Raw genomic sequence first — 20370 nt, 5'->3', positions numbered from 1 at the left:
GGAGTGAAAGCATGGATGAGCGCACTGCATGCGTCTTGTGTACACATGCGAGTGTTCGCATGCTACATGGATTAGTGGGTGTGGCATGTATGCAGTGTATATTAGTGTTTATGTGAGAAGGCAATGCCCACTTTGGCTTTGTCCGCTCTTGTTTTGCCCTCCCTCCCTCCCCCCCCCCCAAATCTGCTGGGGTGTGGCATCCAGAGGGCTGATCAAGAATAAGGATGGGGAATTAAAACTCCCATCGTTTCCTTACTTATTGGCCATGCTTGCTGGGAGTTGGTAGTACAACAATTAGAGGGCCACAGGATTCCCATCCTTGGCCAAAAGGGAATGCTTCCATAAGGAAAATGAAGTTCCCATACCCCTATTCTAGAGGTATCAGGTACCGGTATCATTTTAAAGACTGAAATTTGCATCTCGTTTATTTAATTTAAGTATACCACGAGCTCCCAAAGCTTTCTGAGGAAGATATGATCTATTGAAACTCTTACAACTAACATTGGCAAAATAAAGTCAACATGACACAAACGTTTCCATTCTCTACCTGAATGGTGAAATCCACAGCTAACTTGTACTGCTCGGAGTTCACAGTCAAAGCGGACTGCCCCAGGTGGGTAGGTTGTGATTTTGCTGGCATCCTTCTCACTTCTATCTCCACTTCCATCTACAAACATAATGCACAATTATACCCCATACCATTCCTCAATAAGTGGTAATCAACTCAGAAGGAGCAGCGAGTAACAGTATAACAACTAAAAGGATTAAGCAGTGCAGGTAAAAGGTTTGGGCACAGGGGTTATTACAATAATAGGTATCAGTATTGGTGACTATGAAAAATCAGAAGAGAATAACTGTCAGTTCTTCAGTGGCAAACTGATATTCTTCTAAAACAAGACTTTTAAATGTTACAGGGATCATTCAGCAAGTTCAAAAAAATCCATATTACTTAATTCAGTAATGTTAAAGGCAAACAAAAACAACAACTTCCCAACATATATTTGAAGAAATTAAGAGCTTCAGAATCACAGTTTGTATGTAAATTGATAATGTTGCAAAATGGTATGTTGTTTAAAAATTGGATGGATATGTGTTTAACGAAGGCTGCAATTAAAATGCAAGAGTATGTGAGAAGTGGTTTTGCTTTCTTTTGAAATATGTAGCAATTTCACAACCATGCCCAGTTGACACGCACAAAATAAAATAATGTTTGATTTAAACAAGCAAGCAATGGCTGCTGTTGAGATAAATATTTAAACTTTGAGTTTTGTAATGGCCACACTAATCCAACTGCATTACAAAGGAGGGTGAGAGTCACTCCAAAGAAATGTAGCATCATAACTAACAGGATATTATTATTCAGTGTATGTTATGTTCAGATTTCAAGGGCGGCATCCAAGGAAGTGCTTCTGTCAGCACAAGGACCTTCAGCTGAGCCACCCCCTTCTTCTTTCCCCGTGTGCCCTCTAGGGATTCTGTGGTTCCCCCAACCCCCCAGAGTAGTTTTGCAGGGGAGACAAGAGGGGAACTTCCATTTGAGAAGCAGAAATCATTGTGCCAGCATAAGCACTTAGTTAGATACCACCAAGTTTTGATTAATTTATCTATTTACAACAGAACTAAAATAGCCCCTACGAACAAAAAAAGTGCACCCCTAATCTCAGCTTCACAAATTAAAGTTGACCACCACTGACTGATTAATCGGCTAAAGATTCAATGATTAAACCAATTAAAGCATGCAGTCCTAGTAATTAGGGCTGCAATGCAATTAAAGGAATCTTGACCAATTAATCAAAGGAGCGTTGCACATCAATTACATGGGCATACATTTTCATTCGACTAAAACAGTAGCTTAGATGGGGGAGGGGAATACTTTTTTGTCAAGTTCTGCTTTTCAATTGTTTTAAAAATAGGTGCTTTTCTGAGTTTGGCAAAATGAAAAGAAAAACAAACAGAGCCACATGCAGTCATCGAAGGATCAGAAGTTATTTTTATCAAATGTATGGGGAGGAGTGGGGTGGAGGAGAAACTGCAATAGATTTCAGCAATGTTTGCTACAAATCAAAGAAACCTGAGGCTTGCCAAGGTCACGGGATAGGGCTTTGAAGCCATAACCTATGGCAGACATCTCCAAACTAAGGCCCGCGGACAGGATGCAGCCAACGACTGCTGCCACCCGCTCTTACTGGTGTGGTGCGGTGTGGCTGCCCATCTCCGGGTCGGCGCGGCAACGGAAATAGCTTTTGCACATTCACAAAATGTCATTTCCGGCGCACTTTCGGGTCTGCAGAGGCCCTGCGCACGCGCACAAGCTATTTCTGCTGCCGCGCCAACCCGATAGTGCACCGGAAGAAACTAGTGCGCATGCGTATGTGTGCGCGCTCCCCTGCCCTCCGGCCCACTGTGTGATCGGCGCCGGAGGAACTGGCCCAAGGATAAAACTGGATAAACTCACATGTATTTATTTATTTATTGCATTGGCACAATATATCAGCTTTAGCAACCCTGGCAGAAAAGGATCTTGCTGTATTTTAAGACACAAAACTTCAAATTCGTGCATTAACCTACAGAAACTGAAATCCAGTTTGCTTCAGAGATGCATCCTTGACCTTCAACTGAATCTATATAACTACGCCAGCTATATCCTATAGTAAATGGTTTGCTGTTTTAAGTATTACTAAATCTGTACCTATATCTCTACACTAAATTCCTACTCTACACAGTCTGCAACAATGGTTTGGTCTTAACAACACTTAGTAAGTGCAAAACGTCACACACTGATGACACGTAATACGGGATGAGAATAGCCACTATACAAAGCATTGCCTGTGGTTGACAGCGTAGGAATTTGCAATTTTCCCTGGATTCAAAAAAGCCCACTTTCATTGCACTGCAGTACCTTCCAGCCATCAGCCACCTAGAACAGGGTAGGCCAATGCATGGCCCTCAATGCCTTTTTTAGAGGCCCTCAGTAACATTTGAAGCCCCTCCCCCAGCCCTCGCACTACCTTCCCAAAGTCGGGTAAGCGAGGCACTGGGCATTGGAAAGGAGGCATAAGGGCTCTGACAGGGTCCTAAAGTACTCCTGCCTCCTTCTTCCCAAAGCCTAGTTAGTGCCTTCCCAATTTGACCATCAGTCCATCATGATCAATCTTGTCTATACTGCTTCTCGGAGTTTCAGGAAGGAGTTATCCACAACACTAAGGACTAAACCAGGAAACTTCTGCATGCAAGCCATGTGAATTATTCACTGAACTATGGCGACTCTGCAATTCAATTGCTTAAAAGTTGAGTCAAACTACGTATATAAAGTAACATATTTATTGATGAAATAGATTTCTGGAAAGACAAACTGACTAATCAAAGTTGGCTTTCCTAGCATAGCTTAGAATTATGAAATGTGTTAAGCACAAAACCACATTTTATTTTTAAAAAAGGTCTATAATTTAAAAATTGTGCTCTTTGTATTTTATATTACAGCCAAGTTAACAACCCAATAACACCGACCCACTTGTTGAATTATACAGCTTTCAATATATTATAATTTTAAAGAGTAGTATTCATTTTAAAAGTGTCTAGGCTTTATCAAACTCTATTTCTCAGATGCTACATGTTTAGTTACATCTCTATATTCAGTTGTTGAATACATTAAACGTGTTGCATAGAAACTCAAGTCCATTCTTCAAGAATGAACTTTCATATCAGTTGAGTCAAAACAATTACCGATATGCCGATTTTAATGGTCACTAGTACTATGCAAGCTGAGCGTTTAGAATTTAAAAACAGATGTTTCTTAACAGCTCCATGCCTTTATTTAAAAAACAAAAAATATCCTTCTTTAACCCTGAAATGATGCACAACTGTTTACTGCAAATGAAGACTATGAACATACTCACATACACTCTTCACTACTGTTGTCCTTAATGTTACAGGTAGGTAGCCGTGTTGGTCTGCCATAGTCGAAACAAAATAAAAAATAAAAAATTCCTCCCAGTAGCACCTTAGAGACCAACTAAGTTTGTTACTGGTATGAGCTTTCGTGTGCATGCATACGTATAAGTGTGCATGCACACGAAAACTTAGTTGGTCTCTAAGGTGCTGGTGGGAGGAATTTTTTAAATTTTTTATTTTGTTTTGTCCTTAATGGTTTGTGTTCTCTGATCAAGGACAAATTGAATTGATTTAGAAAGGTCTCGGGCCTTGTGGTTAATTATAAGAAACAGAAGCTTTATGTTTTCAAATTTCTCCAAGGGATCAAAAATTATTCTCTGACCTCATGGAAATTACTGTTTGTCCTAAACAGGTGTCCAAATACAGTACATCCAAACCTAACTTTTTTTTTGGAAAATTACAGACTGATTTGGAACACAGAGCAGATATGAACTGGTTGAACAAACTGCAGCTTCCCAGATGACATCCCTCCCCAACCCAACATTCCTATTCCATGTTTTACCTGCCTGGTTTTTGTCCTTAATGGTATGTTGCCAATAATGCTTTACTTGCTACTGCCATGAAACAGCAGAAGTCTGAAACAGGTTTTTTAAATAAATAAATAAACCTTTTTTGCTTTTGAGCTATCAAACCATTGTTAAGAGCTTGGGGATTACAATAATTATGAGTGATTTCCACGTGCAAGGGAGATTTGCCAGCCAGAATTCCATTAAACAACAAAATTCCCTTATAATGTTTATAGAATTCACTAATAAAATGGTCAGGGCACAGTGATTTATTAGTTTTAAGAGAACTAATCACTTCTTTGATTTCTTCCTTAGCGATATTTGAATTAAGCCCACATCTCTCCTCTCCTGTTAATTACTGAATTTGTATTTTAGATAAATAAGTTTAAATTACTTTGGTCTCAGTATGTCCTGATGCATACCATTGCTCACAGAAAGTTGCAAAAGCCTCAAAGATCTCCACTGGATTCCAAGTTCATGTACTATTGCTTAACTGAATTTTACGTACTGCATGCTTCCTCCTTGGGGGGGGGGGGGCTTTATTCCATTTGCATGGTTCCCTACTCCCATATTCATAAAATCTTTTTGTATAGGGTAGATCAATCATGGCTGTGGACATTCAGAAACTTCAATTCTTTTCTTTTCATCTCCAATTTCCTAATTATATTTTTGAGCCACATTCACCATATTTTGCCAATAATTCAGCTCTTTACTGTACTAGATCCATTTTTTGTTGTCTATTCCTATCTTTAAGGGCAGCTTTCTCTGAAGCACACCCCATGTACTGTAGCCTTCACTGTCTCCCACTGTGTTAAGAGAAACATTTGTTGTATTGTTTTGAGAAAAGTAATGAAGTAAGCTACCATGTATTTTGTCTGCAGAGTAGTCAAAGCTTGACCATTTTTTCAAGGCAATCATTTCTACTGAAACTGGAATGTGATCAGTAATGCTTATCTCCCCTATGCTTACCCTACGTACAGCTGGGAACAGAGTCTCCAAGAGAATCACAGTTCCGCAGACTGGCAAATGGAATGTGGAGCAATGATCTGCAGGATGACTCTCAAACCAGACATCCCATAAATCACATTTTCTAAGCAAGTGTAGCAATTTTATTTTATTTTTTTCTGTAACTGCTTAACTAAGTTGGGCTGCCAAATCTCTTTTAAAGTTGTTAATTTTAAGGTTTGAGTGAGCCATTCTTTGAGATGTGGGTGCCATCTTGCCACCTTGCATTTGCTTGGAAGGGCCTGGTCCATTCTTTTCAAGAGGTTGAAATTTTGAAATTCCATTCTTTACCTTTCGAAGTGCCAGGCACCAGGTGCCAAGGAGTATGGGTCACATATGGGGCTTTGATTACCATGGGAGCCGTGTTTATAACTGGAGAAAACCAAAGCTAGATGCAGCCCTTCTGAAGTTTGGCTAGCCACGACCCTAAGCTGTATTTTTCTGACTGGCTTTTGACTGTTCAGGAACCATCCACAGACTTTTGTGAGTGACAGGCACTCTGAATCTGCTCACCATAGCATGACTAAATCCAACAATCCATGCAAAATATATGTGGATAGCCCCTTGGCCACTCCCCTTCATTCTCAAATCACATCCTCCCTCTAGGACTTACAAACTGTCCACAACTAGCTACTGTAAAAGAGGTGCATATTGAACACACACTTAAGCTCACCATCACCAACTGTATTCTTTTGAATATCATTGTCATTCAACTCCCACCTTTTAATTTTCTCCTTCATATGCCTGCAAAACTAAGAGTTAAAGCATCTGACAAAGCAAGTGGACTTCAGATTCAGGTAGGTAGCTGTGCTGGTCTGACGCAGTCAAAATAAAAAAATTCTATCCTTCTGAGAAAAACCCCACCCAAGTGTCTGGTGACTTCTGTTTCAGTGTAGCTGAAGAAGTGTGCATGCACACAGAAGCTTACACCCAGTAAAAACTTATTTGGTCTCTAAAGTTCTACTGGACAATTTTTCAATTTTTAAAATTTATTTCAAGTGGACTTCAGTCCATGAAACCTTCTGCCATAACAAATCTGTTAAGTCTTTAATGTGCTATAGCACTCATTGTTTTTACTTGGAATTAAGTTCTTGGGTTGAAAGTTTTTAATTACTGAGACTGAATGGAGTTCATAGTTGTCAGGGAACTGTCCCCGGTTGAGCGCAAGGTGGTGGAAGGGCTCTCGGGAGGCTACAGGGAGCCCCAGCCCCACCTGACTAGCAGCACCTCCTCCAGCAGAGGAAACAGCAACGTCTCCAGTGGGGAAGAGCAGGAGACCAGGGGCCATGAGCGTAGGGGCTCTGGGGATGCTGGGGAGACCCTGCGCTCCTCTCGCCCGATGGGCGACGAGGGAGGCATGCCATTTCTGTTGCCCGAAAAGCACAGAGGGGTGAAAAGTAAGGAGGGGACGCGGAGACTGGGGGGTGCCAAAATTCTTATGTTGGGGTCGCAACCGGAAGGGGCCACTCCTGGATTCTCTGAGTGATTGATACAGACATGAAAACTGTAACTCTGCACTGTACATAGTATGCACAATAAACCTGTTAAAAGACGGGCTGGACCTTTGCCTCATTACTTGTGAGCAACCACCACAAGTCCTTGAACACAAAACTCCACTTAGTTAGCCAAAGCTTCCTTCATTTCAACACTATCATTTTGGTCCAGAGGGAAACTAGTTTTGTTGATCCTATGTTACACTACTGGGAGTTAATAAAAGAAAAGAAATTCAAATGCAATAGTCTCTTAATTCCAATGGGAATATTCTAAAATTTAAGTTTCCCTCTCAACAGGCTAAATCCACAATCCTAACTAATCCTACTTGCTTGGGAGTAATCCACACCAGTTCAATAGGACTTATTTTTGAATAGACATGGTTAGGGCAGTGTTATAAAATCCAAGCAGGGAAGCTTAACTGGTTTGTGAATCTAGCATTTGTTTCAATATCATTTGGGTCAAGTGAAATGGAATTTCCAAGTGTTCAAACCTGACTCAGTTGTGTAGAGACAGCTCTCAACTGCAAGTATTTGCATCCATAAAACCACGAGGCTAAAGTTAATGAAATTATGCAACAATGACTTGTTAAAAGGCTTTCCTCATCAGATAATGATAAGCATGCATGCTTTTGAGTTTTAAGGCATCTACACAGCATTCTTAGGGAAAGGATTAAGGTACAAAATAAATAATCAACTGTGGGGCTGCTTTAAAGCCTGCAATATATTGGTTGCTCACTAGAGCGTCAGCCAGCTTAAACATCAAAAGCTTTTTTTAAAAAAAATCACTATTCAAGCATATTTTCTTGATACCAGCAAGGCTAATGCAGAAGGAAAGGGGAACTGCTGTTGCTGCTTCATCTTCAGACTCCTGCTGTTTGCTGCTTTTTTGTTTACGGCACTGAAGCACCAGTGCCCGGAGAAAGGAGAGACGGAGAGCGGGCTGACCAGCATGTGCTGCCTACTCTTTCGGACAGCAAGATTCAGCTCCTCTGTACAGCAGCTGCCCTCCATAAAATTACCCAGCATGCAATTCTCTACGTGAGCACTGCATGCTGGGTATCTTCTAGAAGGCAGCTGCTGCACAGAGGAGCCGAATCAAAACCGAAAAGGTCACGTGTGCCAGGCTCCTGGTGGGTAGAGGGTCAACCAACGAGTGGGAGCTATGTAGTTCAAGAAGTGCTCCATCTGCCCCCATTGCTGTCCCTGCTTGTTCCTACAGTACTCCCCATGCTGTCTGTGTGCTTGTTTACCACTCTCACTACATTTAGTGTTAACACAAAGAGCTTCACACACACACACACACCCCACCACCACCACCACCACCACCAAGATATCACATGGATTTAAGCCACTAGGAATCTTCCTGAACCTGTATGTTAAAAACCTTGTTTTCAATATGAGTTCAACATCTAGAGCCCATGTTCAAACAGAGCAACGACTGTACAAAGTACTCCTTTAAAAAAGATCCCGAGATTTTTTTCTGCTAGGAATGCTAGGCGATGAAATCAAGGAAAAAGACAGATGCGTGCTAATGTATGCAACTACGGCGGCAAGGCTCCTAACTGCAAAAAATTGGAAGAGCACATTGGTACCAAATATGGAAGATTGGCAAATCAAAATGTTATCATATCAAAATATGGCAAGGAAGGTAGGAGAAGCTAGGGGAATAACAGAACAAAAAATAGAAGATGATTGGAAAGCATTTAAAGATTATATAGGGAACTCTGTAGAAAGGGCCAATCTCCTATCTAACATATGAGTGGGCTCAAGACGAATAGAAAAAAGGAGAAATAATAGTTTCAGGTATACAAAAAAAAATGTGTAGTTACAGAAACCGCAATAAAGGATTAGGTTGGAAGTCAACACTGACTGGGGAATGGGGTGTGGAAAAAAATGTAGTATTCATTTTTTTGTCCATATATATTTATATCTTTTGTCTATATTTAAATTTTGTATGTTAAAGATTGTTCAAGTTTTTTCTTCCTTTTCTTTTTTCTTCTTCATTTCTTTCTTTCTTTTTTTGTCAAATCATAATTTGTATAAATTGTGTAATTCTTAAAACCCAATAAAATTTATTTTTAATTTTTTTAAAAAATGAAATTAGGTTAATGTGGAGTGTCAGTGCTTCCTGCCACTGCCACACACGATATATGGATATACCACGCATAGGCAAACTCAGCCCTCCAGCTGTTTTGGGACTACAACTCCCATGATCCCTAGCTAACAGGACCAGTGGCCAGGGATGATGGGAGTTGTAGACCCAAAACATTTGGAGGGCCAAGTTTGCCTATACCTGGGCTATACGGTAGACATAGATAGATAGATAGATAGATAGATAGATAGATAGATAGATAGATTTGCAGGAGGGATGCCTATTCTACACTTATTAAAAGGTTATACATTTCAGGATTCTGAATAATTACAACAATAATCATTTTATTATTTATATCCTCCAATCTGACTGGGTTGCCCCAGCCACTCTGGGGAGCTCCCAGAAAAATATAACACAATAAAACATCGAACATTAAAAACCTCTCTAAACAGGGATGCCTTCAGATGTCTATGGGAAGTCATATATTAATTTATCTCTTCGACATCCGATGGGAGGGTGTTCCACAGGGTAGACACCACTACCGAGAAAGCCCTCTGCCTGGTTCCCAGCAACTTTACTTCTCGCAGGGAGGGAACTGCCAGAAGGTCCTGAGAGCTGGATCTCAGTGTGCAGGCTGGATTGTGGGGGCAGAGATGCTCCTTCAGGTATACAGGGCCGAGGCCGTTTAGGGTTTTAAAGTTTAGCACCAAGTAAGTAGTAGTGAGGCAAGTATTCTTTATGAGTTACGACCTGACCTGAATCGTCTAGAGCAGGTGTAAGCAGTATACAGCCCATGAACCATCTCTAGTCCAACGGGTTCTTTTTCACCTGCATTGCCACTGCGAGCTCTGTTGCTACCAGTAGCAGACGGCATGGTGGGCAGGAACACTTGCCTGACTTCCCAACAATTGAGTTGATGCTGCCCAGTGGGAAGCGGAAGGGCAGGGGGGCAGGGGGCAAACCCCTCAGTGTTACCCCACCATGTTGTCCACTACTGCTTGCTATGAAAAACATAAGCGCTTCCTTCAAAGTCAGACGGGAATGCCTGTTTCCCAACAATGGTTGCTATCAGTTTCAGGATTTCAAAGTACACAATGTAGACAAAAATATGTATTTTTTATCCAGCCAGCATATAGTCACCAATCCTACTAGAAGGAATTCTTTGATGTCACTCCCATTTTTCATTAAGAAAACAAAGCAATGAAACAAGGGCATGCATTAAAGGAAAGGGAAATTAAAATGAAAGTAATGCACATTTTCACATATTCTCACGGGAAAAACAGCTCAACATAAAAAAAATGTGTTTTCCTTTCTCCTCAGGTTACTGAAGATTAGCCAGAAGAGACAGTAAGTTTTGTGAACTTCTTTTAATACCCAGTGGATAGAAAAATAACTTGAAGAATAGGTGTAAGTCCACCCCAGTCAATAAGGAAGACCAAATACCTTTATGCTTGTCCCGGTTATGCTTTAGCTGTGTTGGATGGGGTCTTATTCTGGCTAGAGCCTGCTCTCGATGGTTCATAAAAATAGGACCAGGAAATACAAGGGGGCCTGAGGAGAAAATTTATTGCACATGCATAGGAAAGCTCACAAAATGGAAACTGTGTTCAACAAACAAAAAAGAATCAAATTAAAAGCATGGAAAAGGATGCAATAATCAATACTCAATATTTCATACTTTTGGAACAGGTATTAAAATCTAATTAGAATCTGAGTACATCTGAAATCATACATAATGACACAAGAGTAAAACACTGTGGTCTTGTTGGGTATGAATACTGGAGCTCAGTTCACCCCTTCCCCCTCCTCAATCAGTTTTTTCCCCTCTCGCAAATAAAGCCAGTACACATCAATCCTAAATGTACAAACTATTTTCTCCAACCGGAAAACGGACTGTAAATTTGAAGCTAAGCAGGCGCCATATGCCAACATGCATTGAGCAACCAGACCTGCATTGGACCTGCCTAATGTATGTTTAATGTAGCATAAGAATATGGTCATATACAAAGATCCTGGTCTGTTTGATTGATCCCTATTATTTTGATAGCTATCCAAGACACAATCAGGCCTACACACAGAGATTTCTATTCTGTTATGACCGTCAATGACTAGATATCAGACAGGTCTGAAAATGGGTAGTCAATAGAAACGAGGTAAGCTCAAGCTCACAATATCCCAATCCCTTTCCTGTGGGTAGGAACCATCTGTACAGGGCAACTTTATTAAGCAAGTATTCTGTAGGAATAATAATAATAATAATAATAATAATAATAATAATAATAATAATAATTTAATTATATATACACCCCACCCATCTGGATACCAATGAAGCAAATTGACTCCAAAATCGTGTACTACAGAACACAGTATGGAAAAATAAACAGTATCTATTACCTGCATGGTTACTGATTTAAGCACAATCACTATATAGTGGTACCTCGGTTTTTAAACGTAATCCGTTCCGGAAGACCGTTCGACTTCCGAAACATTCGGAAACCGAAGCACACATTTCCGGAAGCCACAAAACCCAAAAAGCAGGTACTTTTACAATTGTGAAGCGGGAACTGTAAAACTACTGATCATCAACAAGAGCCCTACGACAAGTCTATCTAAACGCCAAACGTCTGGGTACTTTGTTATTTTCTCTGAAAGAGAAAAATATAAAATATCAGCAGAGTTGGGCTGTGAGAAAGGCCAGTCCAGAATCCTTTGCTCCTTCCACCGCTGATTATAATCTATCAGCTCCCTGGTCTTCTCAGTGCCACATGTGCTGATCTGTAGGTGACCTAGAGAAACTTGTTATGCTGCATGTCTTTTGTGTTGGTTTTTCAAAAGATATGTTACAATCAAATGGTAAGACGGGTTTTTCCAGAAGATATGCTACTTCCAGAACTGCTGCCAGAAGTTCTGGTTTCATGCGTTTACTCAATACTATCTATTTATTTGATTTATATACTGCCCGTCATCATAAGATCTCAGCGCAGTTCTTCCTGGAATACCAATGCCAAAAATCATGATGCAGAGGAATGTGCACCTAGAACAACAACACAGGAGGTCTCAGATCTTGCAATACAGTACTTGGTAATGGTTTCATGTTGACAAATGCACATTGAGTCCATTCTAAAGAGAATGGACGAAAGGACACACTCTGCCCAACACAAAAATCCCAAAGAAAGTCCTTAAATATCCCATTCCTTTTTAGAAGACTGTCTATCAACCGAGTTTCTTGCAAGTCTCATGCCTGAACAGACCAAGCAGCACTAATTTCAGATCACTGCATTCCTTCTTTACTGTGGAGAGGTGTCCTGCCACATCAGTCATCCTCCGTGTTGCAACTATTCTGAGACCAACATGAACTGCTCAAGATTTCAAACGATGTTTTCAGAATAGAAATAAGCTAGCAAGATCAAAAGCTGAGGTTTGGTTTCTTGAACTAAGGTTTGCCAATTTCTTTTCTACATCTTAAATGAAATCTTACTACCCTTACCAAAAATCGTTAAAATTATGTATTTTTATCTTAGAATCCAGCTATTTTTGTTCCTTCATAATAATCTGATATGTATTCAAATACCCACATAAAAAAGCAAAGTCTGCACTAAAAAAGTGAGTAAAAATATTAAGAACTGCTTGGGTGCATGCGACTAATATTGAAACACAGCGTTGGCCCGTTCTACCTTAACAGACACACTGGGTTTTTTTCTAGCTCTTAAACGTTACATGAAAAGTATTCCTCCTTGAAATATAATCTGACATCTCACATGACTATGAGAACAGTGGTGTTGCAAGGGGGGGCGGGGGGCGGCCAGGTGCCATGTCTGGGGGGTGACAAGAAGGCACCACACGGGGTGCTCACCCCGCTGCCCCCAGGCGCAGTGGCGCGAGCAGCCATTGCACCACCGCAACCGCATGTGAAGGATCTTCCGTTTCAGGCTGCAGCCACGAGCAGAGGATCCCGCCACAATCCATAAGGTGTTCAAGCGGCGCCGGCAGCAAACTGCTATGTACAATGCTTGTGCTGTGTCACACGCATGCGCTGTACATAGCAACGCCGCACATGTGCTGTACATAGGGGTTTGCTGCTGCCGCCACCCAAGCACCGAACGGACAGCGGTGGGATCCCTCTGTCACCACTACAGCCGCAAGTGGAGGATCCCTCCGCTGCCGCTGCAGCCACAAGCAAAGGACTCCGCCACGGTCCATATGGTGCTTGGAGGGCGCTGGTGGCAAACCGCTACGTACAACGCATGCGCAGTGTCACACGCATGCGCTGTACATAGCGACTCCGCACATGCACCCTACGTAGCGACGCCACACATGCGCTCTACGTAGTGGTGCCACGCATGCATTGTACGTAGTGGCGCAACACGTGTACAGCTGGCGGTTTGCCCCGCTCCGGGTGTCTGCAAGACTTTGTTCGCCCCTGTATGAGAAGGCAAGTTCTCATGGTATAATTTTGTGTTTGGGTACTAAGAACAAGATACGCTAACTGTGCCCACTGTGAAGGTGAACACACACACATAGTTTGACCCTTTCCTCCTCAATACACACAGAAGTGGGACCCAAATCCTTTTCCAGACATGGTTTCTTGGTATTTTAAAAGAAAAACACACAGTGCTCTATCACAGCTGGCCTACTGCATTTTGCAGTATTCTATCAGTCTATGCCACAGAACAAAACTGAAAGATGATCCTAAGACAATCTAAAGACAAATTCAGAAATTGTAAAATATTTCATGCTCAGCGATAGTGTCCTGAACATATGAATATAACACTGTCATTAAGAAAGGGAAATCCTTCATTTGCCTAGAAGACAAACAAACTAATCTTCATGCACTGGTATCCTGCATCTTGATGGAAGAGCAAAACCCAACATTTCTGTCTTTAAATCCTCATTCCACCTGCGAAATCCACAAACTCAATGCACTTTAAGTAGTTCACTTTTTGCTTTTAAAAAACAGAAACAAAATAGGACGTGCCAACATAACTCTACCTATTAGTTTCAGAACTCATTGAAGCCCTAAGTACCTAATAAACTAATCATAGCAGTATTTAAGGGAGGCCAAAAAGTACTGTGTCCCTTACAGAGCCACCTCCCTGCTCCTCTTGCTGTTATAGATGTTTCAGATCACACAGAAAAGGTTCATCTTGGGGGAAAGTAGATTCCAAGTTTTTTGCAGTAGCTCAGGAAGATGGATTTAGCTATTTATTGTGGATAGAAGTCAGCCTCTGTGACTCTGTTCTCCACAAAAGCCCAACAAAGCAGCAATATAATCTCAGACTGGTTTGAGCCCTTCTACATTCATTTCTGGGATTTAGAAGCTGATTTTTGTACGACAGTTTCTCAGAATTATGTTTATCCACTTAGACTTAAGTCTTAAATAGAAGTTAGTTCTGCTGACCTCTCCCTTCTTCCAATCTGTGCCTCCTGTTCACACGCTGCCGCTTTTCTTCTTGTCGCAACTGGAGGTGTTCTTCGATATTAACTCCAGGCACAGGGACAGCTGGAGAAAAACAGAAAGGGAACCGTGAATTTTCATACTGTCAGCATACTAAATGCATACTATCATTTCTAAAGCACTTGAAAAAGAAAGTAAGGCTTTGAATCAAAGATATAGCTGCGTGAGTGTGCTGTGCTTTATCTATCAGCATGAGAGACAAAAAAAAAAACAATTTTAGGAATAGAAGGGGGATCACTCTATTAGACAATTTTCTGTTCCTATCATTGCTTCTAAGTTGCACTCTTCTGAAGTGTCCCCCAACTGTCTGGAGCTGGGTGTTTTTTTCCCCTGAAACTTTTTTTACTAAAGGAAAAATTGGAAATACAGTCGTACCTCTGGTTACGATTGCTTCAGGTTGCGTTCGTCACAGAATACGAACGCATCGAACCCAGAAGTACCGGAACGGGTTACTTCCGGGTTCAGCAATTCACGCATGCACAGAAGCGCTGAATCGCGTCGCGCAAATGCGCAGATTCAGCGCTTGATGTTACATGTTGCTCATGTTGCGAACGGGGCTCCGGAACGGATCCCATTCGCAAACAGAGGTACCACTGTACTAAGAAACCAATTAAAAAACCCTAAAGAAATATTCTCTGGGGAGATGAGTGAAATGCTTTTTAATACAGAGTTTTACTCTCATAAGGCAACCTACAGTATTAAAGAGGGTGCTGCCATCTTCATGAGAGGAGCAAGAAAAATCTTTGTTGCTTGTGAAATGTTGCTTGTCTTCTTTTGCAGAACGTTTGGTTTAAGTTTGAGATACTCTCCTTTTGAACTTGAGTCTCGTTTGTTGATTTATTTTTTTTACCTCTTCCCTCACTTAACTGTTAAGCTAAGCACATCTACCTGATTAGAAAGCTCCACTTAACAAAGTATGGCTTACTGCTGAGTAAAAATGCATAGGATTGCTCTGTAAATTTCTGATATAGACAATAGTACAATTTGATATGCTAACTAAAATGCATTTTATGCTGAGGAAGCAGTAAAATATTTTTTGGCTTTTAAAGAAGGTTAGTATTAGGTATATTTCTATTTCCCACAACACTTTTATTTTTTTCTCAGAAAAAAATGGGGCAGGGAGACACCCATGTTATTCATACTCTGAATAGACCCTTTGAAATCAATGGATTTAAGTCAAAGTTACTTAAATCCATTGATTTTAATGGGTATACTTTGAGTACAATCTAGATTTATATCACCCAGGGTTTCTTCCATGGCTTCAAATTGTCCAGAAATTTAACATCTCTGGCTCAAGAGTAAATTTCATCCCAAATTAAAACGCCCAGAGCATATTTAACATTCTTACATTAAACTACTACATTTAAGTATGGTTCTTAAGGAGGACTGGTTTTAAACGCAGCACCAAGTCAGCTCAGGGAAATGACTGGTAACATTAAGCTTAAACCCTCTTCCAAAGGTTTCCATGTTTCCCATTTTCAAATCACTTACCTAGCAGAAGGTCCAGTGGTATCATCTCTTTTACGGCATCAAGAATTCCTCTTTGCCTTGCTTCCTGACCATCTAGTTCTCTAGCACAGGCTTTGCAACACCCACATACAGCACAGCCAGACTCACCAGAACCACAACCACAGATTCTGAAAAAAGCACAGATATTTTATTACCCAAAGAGGAAATACTCTCAACACTCATGCATATAACTAAGATCAAAACCCACTTAGCCCTTAACCATGGTTTGCTCATTGTGCCACAAATATATTCCATACTTCTTCAATGCTCCCAAATGGAATCAGCCATATTGCCTGTAATTAGTCTTTGGCATCTCAATCCCTGATAAAATTTATTTATTCAAGAGACTTTTAGGCCACCTTTAATGGCAAATGCCCTCTCAAGGCAGTTTACAAAGCAAAAGTATACAATCACAACAAAAAGCATAATTAATAAAACAAAACAACCAAATACAGACTAAAATATATCTGCAAAATACCATCTCAAGCAAAGACCAACAAGAACAGATGTGGTAGTTAATTACTATTTTTAATTTCACAAAATTTTGATTGGAAAAAAACCCTCAAAGTAGTTTTAAAGAGTTCTTGTATCCATGTGGCCATACTCAATGACTTCCCATTGACAGCGCCCTCCAAAAGCACACCATAGAAAATATACTCTCCCTAATGCCTGGTGACTATCTTGAGAGCCTTTTAACTCACAAGCGTAAAATCATACCACCTACTCCCAGTGTTGAACTTTACAATCCATCACATCACTGCAAGCAAAATTCTGTGTGAATAATTCTTTTCTCTCTCTATACACTATATTTGCTTTAGACTATAATCACACACTTTCCCAAGACTTACAAGGTGGGGACAGGGTGGGGAGTGCTTAAAACCTATAGAATTCATGCTAGCAACTTGAAGATAAGTTTTAATTTTTAATTTTTTATTGTTGTTGCTGCTGTTAGGCAAAAAAGTCCCTTTGGCAAAGGGCTGCCAGTCAGTGGTAGAAAATATGCTTTGCATGCAGAAGGTTCCCAGGTGCAAACTCCAGCATCTCCTGGTAGGGCTAAGATAGAACACAGTGTGAAAATTTGAAGACACACTGCCTGTAAGTGTATACACTACTGAGCTAGATGGACCAATGCTCTGATTCTGCATAACGCAGCTAAGGACCATAGAGGTGTAGAGACTAGGTATGTGCCTAATACAGTCATTACTCATTTTGGGTCCACTTCATGTTGCGTCTTTTCGCATTACGTCCCGCGGCAACCAGGAAGTACTGGCACGGGTTACTTCCATGTTTCGCCACTCGCACATGTGCAGAAGTGCTAAATCGCGTTTTGCGCCCGCACAGAAGCGCCAAATCATGCTGGGTGCCTGCACAGACGCAGCGCTTTGAGTTACAGGCATTTCACGTTATGGACAGGCCTCCGGAACAGATCCCATCCGTAACACGAGGTACCACTGTATTCACGGAGACTCCATCACTAAGAGTCTTGATGACTCTCCCTTCCTTATCCAGGTGATGCACAGCCAGGTAACACTGCTACTGGGGGAGAGAAAGGAGAACCTTGACTGCTCTGTGCAACTCCGCTAGCTGGCTATGGGAGGCTGGGGCTGCTTCGGCTACTGGCATATGCTGCAAGTGACGTTGGAGGGGGCAGCAAGTGCTCCAGCCCACTCCTTCCTCTACACAGCCAGGCTCGGCTTCATGTCACCTTTCATCCTGCCCTGTTCCAGTGACCACACTCATGGACAGCCAGCCGCAGGAACTGGCCAAAAAGGCAGGGAGAATCAGCAGCAGAAGCAAGCACAGGTTCACCCTGCACAATTGAATTCAGGGCACAGAAATCGAGTAAGGGGTTTTGGCAAGCAAAGTGAGCATGGAGGCAGAGCCCCCACGTCCCTAAATATAGAGGTAGTTTGTTTTTAAATAGCATAGCTCTGAAAACAAGATTCCTGTGAAAAATGGAAGATCAAAGTTATGCAAATGTGGAGATAGCTATGTTTGGGTCTATCTGCAAATAGAAGGATTCTTTTGTTCATGGTAGCCTTTTGATTCATTCAAAGAATCCCACTGGCAGAAAGGGGGAGGTAGCAATTTTAACCAATTTTCTTGCTCCACCCACCCACGTGCTGGAGGGTCTACCAATCCTCCAGAGCAGGTTTCTGGAGGATACAGTGGAGTAGAGGGGGAAATCAGCAGAAGCCACACACACCCTTTACCAAGAGAAACAAAGTCTGGATCCAAGTGAAAACATTTGCAAGGCGTGTGTTTTTGGTGAGTTTTACAGGTACCGGTATCTGCTGCATGTTAAAACTCAGGTCTTCCCTCTTTTCAAAACATAGTCATCCAGCACACATATAGGCCTAACTATTAATCAGAAAACAATACATTCCAATCGGTGAAATTAACACAGCTATAAGCAATTCAGAATTTCTTCTTAGAAAACAATATCAGCTAGTCTTTTTATTTAAAAAAATCACCTGTATGGGTATGCTTTCTTTCACTGACTAGTATTGGGCGGGTTAGCACCCTACATAAATTTACATATAAATAAAGTATTGTTCAGCTACATATTAGGCATTTTTACTTACCCTCCGGGAACCCTGTCGGGACGTCCGCTGCTAACACAACTTGCTCCATAGCCTGTGCAGTCCCCACAAACGGTGCACACCATACATTGCTCCAGCTTCCATTTATGCATGCCTGGTGGACACATCATGGATTTCTCATCTTTCTCATCTAGCTCCTCTTCTAAATCTTCATCCATTGCTGTCGCCATGTTCTCCACTCCAAAACCTGAGAGAAAACAACCATTAACAGATCTGACAAGACAGCAGAGCAGAGCAGTACAGAGTTTTACGTGGTAAAACTATGTTTGGAGAGCAGTAATTTTATGTGGGTCTACGATGTCCAGCTAAAGCTGTAGTTAATGTAACACCCTCTACATTGTGTTGCTTTAGACCGGTGGGTTTGGCCCCCCTGATACTGAAGGATAATTTTAAATCACCATGGGAAGGGGAGGTGGTGGAGGAAGTGCAGAAGTGCGGACTGTCCTCCCTTTATATAGAGTCCATGACTTATAGACATGCATAATCGCTCAGAGATTGGGGGATATCGCCAGACACGAGGACATAGCCCGCGTGAAACCTGGGGTGTTTCTGGGGGAGCAGGTGTATCGGGCTGCACCAGCCCGTTACCTGGCAGATATCCACTATGTGGAATACCGCAGACTTCTCACTGCGGCCAGACTGAACGTTCTTGATTCGGCGGTTTTGAGGGGAAGATTTAGAGGAGTTCCATATGATCAGAGAACGTGCCATTGTGCTTTAGGAGAGGTAGAATCCACAGAACACATTCTACTGAGTTGTCCCTTTTATAACGATTTAAGGCAGTATCTCATAGCCCCATATATATCTCAGTTTAGCTCTCGATTAAGAGAAAGGCAGGTAGCATATCTGCTGAATAAGCCCACTGGGAAAATAGCCTTATCTGTGGCTAAATTCCTCTTCTTGGCGCTCAAGTGGCGGAAGCGCAAAATCGAATGTCTCGATGTGGGTTATCTGTATGAGGTTTACTAGTGCTGTCCTATTTTTAATTGTGTATCCCTCTGATGTTTTTAGTTCTATAATTTTGTATTGAGAAATGTTTTTCTTCTTTCTGACTATCGGTCGAATAAAGGATTTGTATGTTGTATGTTGAAAAGTGATCAAAAATGTCAACTAGCGCAAAGACATGCAGCCAAATTGTTGACCAGGGCTAGGTATAGAGAGGAAGCTATCTGAAAGACCATATTCCCTCATATGAACAAGTCCAGTTTCTGAGATCTTCAGGGGAGGGCCTTATTTCAATTCTGACACCCTCACAGGCACACTTGGTATGGGTGCGGGACAGGACCTTCTCAGTGGCTGTTCCCAGACTCCTTCCCTAGAGAAGTTAGACTGGCTCCCTCCTTGCTGTCCTTCTGCAGGCAGGTTAAGATCTTCTTGTTCCAATGGGCTTTGCTTTTAATGAAAGGGCTGGTGCCATACTGTTTGCATTCTAATTACAGTGGTACTTCGGGTTACAGACACTTCAGGTTACAGATTCTGCTAACCCAGAAACCTCGGGCACCTGAACTCCTCTTTCCCTTCCTAATCTTGGTGCATTAGAGGAGAGGAGTGAGATTTTGATTTCAGCTCTGAGTAACCTGCAGTTCTCTATTAAATACATACTTTGGGAGCTATGGTTTATTCTAACACTAGCCAACACACTGAACCATGCTTTTATCCTGCTTTGTTCAGCAAACCAGAGCTAGAACAAGTTTGGGTTCCTAAAGTTCATACATAATGGAAATATGACTTAGTAAAAACTGAGAACACAAGCTTT

At 41.5% G+C, this 20370-nt stretch overlaps 1 protein-coding gene across 13 annotated transcripts in view; it reads right to left on the bottom strand.

Annotated features, from left to right (window-relative positions):
* The window catches only part of MYCBP2 (MYC binding protein 2), a 139543-nt gene that overhangs the window by 87639 nt on the left and 31534 nt on the right, over nt 1-20370 (bottom strand). For 11 of the 13 annotated variants that reach the window (XM_033147922.1, XM_033147924.1, XM_033147928.1 and 8 more), the window contains exons 15-19: nt 18597-18801; nt 15994-16139; nt 14446-14547; nt 10491-10598; nt 548-667 (exon numbers count right to left, since the gene is read on the bottom strand). In XM_033147922.1, coding sequence (XP_033003813.1) covers nt 548-667; nt 10491-10598; nt 14446-14547; nt 15994-16139; nt 18597-18801 — 681 coding nt within the window. The remainder of the gene's footprint in view (nt 1-547; nt 668-10490; nt 10599-14445; nt 14548-15993; nt 16140-18596; nt 18802-20370) is intronic. The other 2 variants (XM_033147927.1, XM_033147929.1) reach the window with 1 other exon arrangement.

This window comes from Lacerta agilis, chromosome 4, assembly GCF_009819535.1.
Source record: "Lacerta agilis isolate rLacAgi1 chromosome 4, rLacAgi1.pri, whole genome shotgun sequence".
Classification (NCBI taxonomy): Eukaryota; Metazoa; Chordata; class Lepidosauria; order Squamata; family Lacertidae; genus Lacerta; species Lacerta agilis.
This window is presented reverse-complemented; position numbering and strand designations above follow the sequence as displayed.